The 8915-nt window shown below is 35.5% G+C and overlaps 1 protein-coding gene across 3 annotated transcripts; it reads right to left on the bottom strand.

Annotated features, from left to right (window-relative positions):
• Nucleotides 1-1219: 1219 nt before the first annotated feature.
• Nucleotides 1220-8915, bottom strand: LOC127160427 (cytochrome P450 3A40-like). Of its 3 annotated transcripts, none has more exons than XM_051103081.1 (14): nt 8785-8915; nt 8367-8496; nt 7387-7480; nt 7254-7306; nt 6700-6799; nt 6483-6602; nt 6218-6303; nt 5156-5304; nt 4943-5067; nt 4774-4858; nt 4522-4682; nt 4157-4383; nt 1840-2002; nt 1220-1726 (listed from the first exon to the last, which is right to left on the bottom strand). In XM_051103081.1, the coding sequence occupies exons 2-14, from the start codon at nt 8432-8434 to the stop codon at nt 1640-1642; spliced, it is 1518 nt and encodes a 505-aa protein (XP_050959038.1). In that variant the 5' UTR covers nt 8435-8496; nt 8785-8915; the 3' UTR covers nt 1220-1639. The 3 variants fall into 3 exon arrangements, with proteins under 3 accessions (XP_050959038.1, XP_050959032.1, XP_050959026.1); XM_051103075.1 differs by having other exon boundaries at nt 8367-8674; nt 8785-8886; XM_051103069.1 differs by having other exon boundaries at nt 8367-8871.

Genomic DNA, 8915 nt, shown 5'->3' with positions numbered 1-8915 from the left:
AGAAGTAATATTTTGTAGCTTATACGGAACCTAATAGGTAGCCATTGCAGAGACTTTAAAATTGGGGTAATATGATCATATTTTTTTTTGACATGGTAAGGACTCTAGCAGCATCTGTAGCTTGTTTATTGAAGATGCAGGACAACCACCTAGTAGTGCATTACAATAGTCCAGTCTGGAGGTTATGAATACATGAACTAGCTTTTCTGTGTCAGAAACAGGTAACATGTTTTGTAGCTTGGCAGTGTTTCTAAGATGAAAGAATGCTGTTTTTGTAACATGGGAAATATGATTTTCAAAAGACAAGTTGCAGTCTAATGTACTGTAACACCTAGACTTTTGACTGTAGTGGAAGTAACAGTACATCTGTCTAGTTGTAGATTGTAAGCCAAGAGATTTGTGGATGTAATGAAGACTTTCTAGGTCAAAATCAAAAATTCAGCCCGTTGGAAGTTGAGTCAGCAGGAAGTGGGAAGGAAAAATGCTGCCTGATTTCCCAAAAACGGTCTTGCACCAAAGGTCTCGACCCTAAAAGATTTCAAACTCACTAGGTTTGGTTTTCCCCCAGTTTCACATAAGCAAATTCACAGATGTCACAAGAATATTTTTGAAGATAAAATAAGGGAAGAGGCCTTAATCTAGGATAGAGTTACAGATGGTTACATCACTTTCAGTGCTGAGGTCAACTGAAAGTATTCAATGATGCAACAGCAGCTATAGTAACACAGTTCCTAACTATACTTAATCATCTAACTACTCATATAATGAAATATATATGAATTCATTCATTTGATAAAGTGGTAATTTAATTTATTTTAACACAATAAATATAAAGTGTGTTAACGTAAATGTTAAAAGAACCTAAAACATACTATGAATCAATTATACATGGGCTTATGATTAATGTGATTATACCCCATTTTGACAAAATAACAGTAAATGCTGGAAAAGCATTTTCTTTTTTAATTCCTGTTTTATACTGGTGGTTTTCCAGGGCATGGAAGCGCAATTAAGACAGTAAGTGGCGTGAAAACAAACAATCTCTTCCTGTTTAGTCTTCATTGCCAACTGAAATGCAAGACACTGGATTCAGTTTTATGGGCTTTCTGGGTGCAATGAATAACCAAAATGACCAAACATAAAGTGTTTCTCACATTGGCACATTTTATGTGGTAAAATAATTCTGATGATATGCTAATAGATCTTTTACAATAGAAAAGAACTTCACATCTGCTTTATTGCTACATGAATATACATTGCATTGATTATATACTGTACAATGTACATATGAATTATTTAGTTGTTTTTATCTTATAAAACATATAACTATATAATTAAATGTGCACAATGTTGCGTCTTTTAAAATACATTTATTAAATGTCAATAAGCATTAAAATGACAAACTGAATGAACCAGGAAGAGCTCAAGGTTCATCAGTCTTAAGGATTATAAATCACACAATGACTCACTTCAGTCAAGTGTAAAACAAGGTGAACATAACACGATTAACATTATATTTAATTGTTAAAAGAGAATTATAATTGTGTAAACATTATAATGTGTTTCAGTCTTCATGATTAAAATGATTGCAACATTTCTTATTATTCATTATTATATAACGTAACTGTTTGGAATTGCATTATTGTTTTTCCTTGTGAGATCTAGGTATAAACTTCAGTGTGATGGGAACCTTAGGCTGAAAAGCGACATTCATCTCTAGAGGGACCTGAGAAAAAAAACAGAAAATAAACAATAATTAATTAATTCAAGATGCAAAGCACAGTCTGTCTCACATAAGTCATGTATATCAATTCTATTTGATGATGTCATTGTACCAACCTGTGTCTCTTTACATGTTTCCACACTGAAGTTCTGAAGCAGCTTCACAACAAGAATCTTCATGATCATTACAGCATATCTCATTCCAATGCAATTTCGAGGCCCGAGTCCAAAAGGCAGGAAAGCGTACTGGTTCATCTCTGATTTACATTCTGGGCTGAACCTATAGTGATATATTAGAAACACATTCAGTTAAGCAATTTTCACTTCAATTAAATTGTCTAAACAAACAGAATCCAATGTTTGTCGATATAAAAATTAAGTTTCAATGGAGTATACTGTATAAATACATCAGTGTTGTTTAATCACTTCTTTTAAAGGGGACATATCATTAAAATCAGACTTTTTCCATGTTTAAGTGCTATATTTGGGTCCCTGGTGCATCTACCAACCCAGAAAATGTAAAAAAAAGAGGACAATCCAGTAGATTTTGGTAAGTCTTTATCTTCAAGCATGTGAAAAAATAAGCCGCTCAAATTTCGCTCTCCCTGTGACATAGAAAGGGGATCTTATTATAATATTACCACCCCTTAAAGCACTTCCAAAACAAAGATTCACATAGAATGTACTCACCCCCTTGTCATCCAAGATGTTAATGTCTTTCTTTCTTCAATCCTAAAGAAATTATGTTTTTTGAGGAAGCATTTTCTCCATATAATGGACTGATATGGTGCCCCGATTTTGAACTTCCAAAATGCAGTTTAAATGTGGCTTCAAACGATCCCAAATGCGGTTGTAAACGATTCCTGCGAGGAAGGAAGGGTCTTATCTAGTGAAACAATGAATTATTTTTATTTAAAAAATAAAATTTAAATACTGTTTAATCTCAAACGCTCGTCTTGCCTTTCTCTCCCTGAACTCTGTGTATTCTGGTTCAAGACAGTTAGGGTATGTCAAAAAACTCCAATTGTATTTTCTCCCTCAACTTCAAAAATCATTTCAAAATCATCCTACATCGCTGCAGAAGTACCGACCCTGTCTTTGCAAAGTGAACATGCAAAGAAGATCAAACACCCTCAACAAAAAAGGTAAAACAGCGATATAGGACAATTTTGAATTTGAGGGGGAACATGAGATGGGAGTTTTTCAAACCAAAAAGCAGTCAGGCGGAGTAAGACAAGACGAGCGTTTCACATTAAAAAGTAAATAAATTGTATTATTTTTATTTAAACCGTTAAAATCGATCGTTACGCTAGATAAGACCCTTCTTTCTTGGCTGGGATCATTTACAACCACATTTGGGATTGTTTGAAGCCGCATTTAAACTGCATTTTGAAAGTTCAAAATCGAGGCACCATATCAGTCCATTATATGGAGAAACATGCTGAAAAGTTTTCCTCAAAAAACATTTCTTTACGACTAAAGAAGAAAGACATGAACATCTTGGACGACAAGGGGGTGACTACATTATATGTGAATCTTTGTTTTGGAACTGGACTTCTCCTTTAATTTCCATGTTTCCATCCACGGTGCCATAATTTTACAGTGTACCAGTTCTAACTAACTGTTCTGTCATTAGCTGCACAAACGAGCACAGAACATTTATGTGTATTTGACAGTTTAAGCGCAATAAGACATGAAAAATCACCCAGTAAGTAAGAATTATTATTGATTTCTAATTTGAATCAGTACATTATAATGAAAACAATATATTAAAAATGTAAATAATTACAGTTTTAGGATCAAAAATTGGGTGAACCCCTGTAAACTTCTGTCCAAGGATCAAGTAGGCGTTCAAACACCCAACCGATTTAATCAGAGATTGTGGAGAGTCACGTCCAGATGCCAGCTAACGTTATTCTTTTTAGCATGGATTTTTTAGCACGAGTGATTATAAGCTTATATAAGTGTGCAGGGATGTGCAGATCAGCTGAATCTGCAGTTAAAAATGAACCACCCATTCATCATATTATCATGCAAAAATAAAGATTAGAATAATTGTAAATGGCAATTAAATGCGATGCGGTTGAAAACTTAGGCGCACCAGTGCAGCCAGTGCAAAAAGTTAGTCTAGAGCCCTGTGTGGGGTATTTTGAGCTGAAACTTCAGACACATTCAGGGGACACCTGAGACTTATACTGCATATTGTAAAAAGGGACATAATAAGTAAAATAAAAAGGATGTTTCCTTACACTCTAAAAGCTGTTTCATACTACTTGCAAATTCCATATGAGAAAAAAATGATTTTGTTCAGCCAGCTTAAATTTGGCATGTGATGTTAATCACATGATCATATGTGAGAAAAACTGAAGTGAGAAAAATTGTGGTTGTGAAAAAAAAATGATAGATGTCATGTCTGATAGATGAATCACATCACCTCTCTGGTCTGAACTCCTCTGGAGAGTCCCAGAGCTGCGGGTCACGACACAAAACATATACAGGAATTCCAATCAGAGTGTCCTTTGGTATGGTCACCCCATTGAGCTCCACAGTTTTCTTAGAGGACCTCTCCAAGCGTGGTGCAGTGGGAAGGAGGCGCATTGATTCGTTGATAGCCATTTCTAAGTAATCCATTTTCATCAGTGCTTCATATGTGATGGGAGTCTAATTAAATAAAAAAACAAGACCGATGCGTATTATGGTTTGTTTTAAACCTAAACTCTAAACCTAAAACCCTAGAACTGTCTTAAAATAGACTCTCTACACAAAAACTATGAACAAAGCAGAAGCCAGTGTGCTCACTTCAAGAGGGAAGTTTTTGTCAATCTCCTCAACCAGCTTTTCCAGACAGTCTGGATTAGTGGCAAGATTATAGAGGAGGAAAGTGAGAGTGGTGCTTGTCGTCTCATAACCTCCGAGAATGAAAACCAGGGACTGGGAGAGAATCTCGTGGTCTGTCAGTCCTATCAAATTCACAAAACCACATATCTGAAAACAAGATGCATTTGAAATAAAAGAGTCTATAATGTGTAAATTCTGTACTGTCTCTCAAACCTTTTGCTGGTTGCTCTTCTGTGTCACCAAAATGATCACCGGGTATTTGATTTTGGAGCATGAGCTGGAGAAAGTCTACCCGACCCTTATTAAAAACACAGAAGCATCAAAATCATTCCCAGACCTAAAAGATAGTGAGATTGTCATAGTGAGATAGTGACAAACATACCTTTGATTCCGTGTTGTGGTCGTCCTTAATCTTTCTCAAGGCACTGTAGAAAAATTCCATAGACGACTTTGAGAAAAGAGTAATCCCCATTTTCTTCAAAACCAGTGCAAGGGAGGGAAACAAAACTGAAATAAGAAAATACATTTAATTTTTGTTTTGTTTTTCATTATTTCTGTTAATTTTCCAATATTATTATATAAAACAATAACATACGCAGTAGCAGCAGGAGAGGATTGAACATATTAAACTGGACGAACTTCTTGACATTGGTAACGAAAGGATCATCTGCTTTGTTTATGGAGTCGATGTCAACGCTAAAGGAGGAGCTGGTAACCACATCCATACTATATGGACCCACAACTCTGGAATAAAAAGAGTTTTCTTATTAAATATATAATATACAGTAAGTGATCATTTAAATATAATTACTTTGTCATTATGTCATTATAACTTATGTCTTTTACCACATTGTTTATACATATATTAGACTATGGTGGGCGATATTATTTTGATGATGTAAAATGATTGCACTTGGTGAGCTACTGACAGAACCTCTTGCCTCGGAATAAGCATTTCAGAAAATAAAATACTGATACAATGCCACATTGTGTGGCTTTTGGTTGTAATTTTTTTAGTCGAAGGGCAGCGAGAAGTGATGTAATGCTTTCCTAGTGATAAGAAGAGGAGAAAAGAATGGGAAGACCCACTGTTTTCTTCACTTTAGCCCTGATGCCTTTGATGCTTTTAGTAGACCACAAATGGCAGAGACAAGAAATGCTAGATGCCATCCTGGCAGGATGCAAACATGGCAACCCTTGTCATGATGCCGCAGCCACTGAAAGAGTTTCTCAGCGTGGATTTCACTTGATATCCTGGGGCGTTTAGACTCATTGTGGGGGAAAACGATGGTTTAAGCCTACGCTTATTTCCATTGCCACCTATAAGCTCTTTCAGTAGCTGTAGTCATCATATCAGTATCTTATTTTCTGAGTTGTGTTGTGGTAAAAATATCAACAGGTTGCGCCAGTAGATCACCAAGTGAAACCATTTTACATTATCAAAATAATGGCGCCCCAAATAGTCCAAAATATGTCTAAAACATTGGGGATTATAACATACATTTTTCAGGAGTTTTTTACTACATATTTCAGTAAGACACATCATTTACATTATATTAAACCATACATGTCTTAATACCCCATGATCCCTTTAATAAATGAATTTCAAAGTAAATACTTCAGTAAAGTTCTGTTTAAGGACAAATGTCACACATACTCTTTTACTTTAACTGGCTGCTCGTGGTCTTTCTTTTGCATGTTTTCAATAAAACGATCTGCATGTATCACAGCTATGGGAAATATCTGAAACGTATTTACAAATAAGTGTTAGTTACACATGTTATAAAATGCATTGGGCTTTGCCTCATTTCCATTTGAACTTCTAAACCACTGACTGAATGTACTGTTCTGTAAAGAAGCTGAGAATATTGGGACTAGACTCCAATGTATGATATAGCTCACATTATGGGCTTTTACTGTACCTCCTTCAGTCGACCACTTGTGAAATACGGGGAGAGTGTACTACGCATTCTCTTCCATCTGTCATCTTGAACCATAATTATGCCATCAGCAAAGGGACCAGCCAGACCTGTAGTTCTTTTCTGTATTACAAAAATTACAAAATGATGACCTTTACTGAATCTTCAGCTGTCTCTGAATTGCCGTAATAGCACTTTGTTTTGGTTTTGGCAAGCTTACCCTTCTGTTTATAAAGTTAGAATAACATTCTTTCACCAAAATCACTTTGATCATTTCCAGGTCAGTGACCATTAAAATTGGGAGCCTTCCATCATAAATCCTGAGCAATGAAAAAAATACTGATCAGTTTCCAGTGATTCAGGCAAATACCACTAAACTGTTGTGCTTTACTAATAAAATACACTGTTAGGAAGGACATGCACATGCTATACAGGTTAAAAAAGTACAATGTGTTTTTGTGGTAAGCTGGAGTAGTAATAGTTACTGTATTAAAAACAAACTGTTTATTAATGTGTGAGAAGCTTGCTATGTTGTGAAATATCTAAACTGTACGTTTTACATTTTACTCATGTAACATGACATAGTTTCTACACTCCATTTGTAGTTTCTTCATTTATATGTAATTTCACTCTTTTAATGACATTTTGCCCACAGTATAGGTGTGTATATATAGTATAACTGGAATGACAAATATTATATTTAAGTATTAATAGTCCAAGTATTATCAATTTAATGTTTGATTCTTTTAACACAATAAATGTATTGAGACTCACCCCCAAACTTTTCCATACTTCTTAGCACACTCCATATCGAAATTGCACAAACCCTAAAATATATTTGCATACAGACAATTATTCAGAGAGAAATTAAAAGAGTGAATTACTCTTTACATAATGAATAACTCACTTTAGCATATGAGAGAAGAGTGCCCAAGAAAGGCCAAGGCCTTGGTCCTGGGATTCCCAGTTTTTTGAAAAATCTATGTGGCCAAACACCCCAACTACAGTGGGATAAATAACACAGATATAAGACTACAAACAATTATTAAAATAATATGCATTTAATAGAAACAGAGATTAGGGTGACCAGAACTGTTTTGACCATGTTAATCACATTCAGATTTCTGCAGTACACCTCCACATTTCTTCTGTATGACGTACATACTCCTTGTTCTACACTGCTACATATTTACAGTAGAGGGTTTTAAGGAACGTTTCAACATAATTTAACACAAATATTTATGTTGAAACATAAAATGCAACTTGAAAATGCGATTTAACTATGACGAGAGTACGTGCAGTTGTCATAACATCCAGATGCAACGATTAGCACGCTGATTTCCTTTAATGCATTATAATGAAATCACTTCTGCTGCTTGAAAACAACGTCTTTTAGGATTCATGCAACTTAACGCAATGACATAAACAATGCATTTCAGTAAATCTGACTGAAAATAGACAAACAACCTACATTTGTTTGGGTTCAGTGCAGTGTATATTCTATAATATTTGATCCTCCTCCTGTCATAAATGCCGCATTCTCGGTGTAACATTTATAGAAATCAGTTTATTTTCGATAAAGAAGCGTATTAGCAGTGAAAAGCACACTTTCTGCATTCATGACTATCAGTAAATCAACTTGACGTTGCAATGGTCGTCTCTGGAAACGATACCGGACATAGTGGCTAGAACAACAAGAAGGACATGCGGCGTCAAAGGACATGGTCAGTGATTCTGACAGCTAAAACCAGGACATATTTACAATTTTAGAGTTGTCGGTTCACCAGGGCACACCTCGTATCTGGTCACCCTAATATAGATAATAATCCAAAAGCTATAACAAAGAATAATAACACAGAATAATTTGACCTGTGAATAAATACTCACATAAACAGGAGCGTTATGACCAGAACCACCAGGGTCCAGGTCACAGACAGAGATGGGAGATCAATCATTGTAAGTCAGCTGTCAGTCACTGTATTCTTCAGTCCAAAGTCAGTGAACTTCAGATGAAGTGCTGCTGGTTTTATTGATGATCCGGTAATAGGCGTGGTTTACAGGTGTGCATGACGACCAAATAAGGCATAAATCGACAGGTTATGACCGTTTTGACACTTCTGATATATAAATATTGTGTTGAGTCATCGGTGTTAACTGCACTGGGCAGGAGAGGCAACATGAGCCTTCAGTAATTCCTTTGTTGAAAACATGCATCAAAACGTCGAAAGATACACAAAATGTAATTTCCAACATAAACGGAATCGTCTTACATTGTCAAATAGAGTATCACATCGTTTCTACTCACCTCACAATAGAGTAAACCTCGAGCTAAAAATCTCAATAAAACAAACTCATGCAAAGAGCAATGTTAAAAATGTATTCTAACAGTTTATAGTGACACCCATTGGACAAAAAGAGTAGCAGAGAGACTTCAGA

The sequence above is a fragment of the Labeo rohita genome, chromosome 3 (genome assembly GCF_022985175.1).
Source record: "Labeo rohita strain BAU-BD-2019 chromosome 3, IGBB_LRoh.1.0, whole genome shotgun sequence".
NCBI lineage: Eukaryota > Metazoa > Chordata > Actinopteri > Cypriniformes > Cyprinidae > Labeo > Labeo rohita.
This window is presented reverse-complemented; position numbering and strand designations above follow the sequence as displayed.

Excerpts from the sequence above, each read along its gene's own strand:
- LOC127160427 (XM_051103081.1), bottom strand. The coding sequence starts at position 8,434 with ATGATTGATCTCCCATCTCTGTCTGTGACCTGGACCCTGGTGGTTCTG. Across the intron at positions 7,307-7,386 it reads CTCTTCTCTCATATGCTAAA|GGTTTGTGCAATTTCGATAT; the intron begins GTGAGTTATTCA and ends AATATATTTTAG. Across the intron at positions 1,727-1,839 it reads AAACATGTAAAGAGACACAG|GTCCCTCTAGAGATGAATGT; the intron begins GTTGGTACAATG and ends TTTTTTTCTCAG.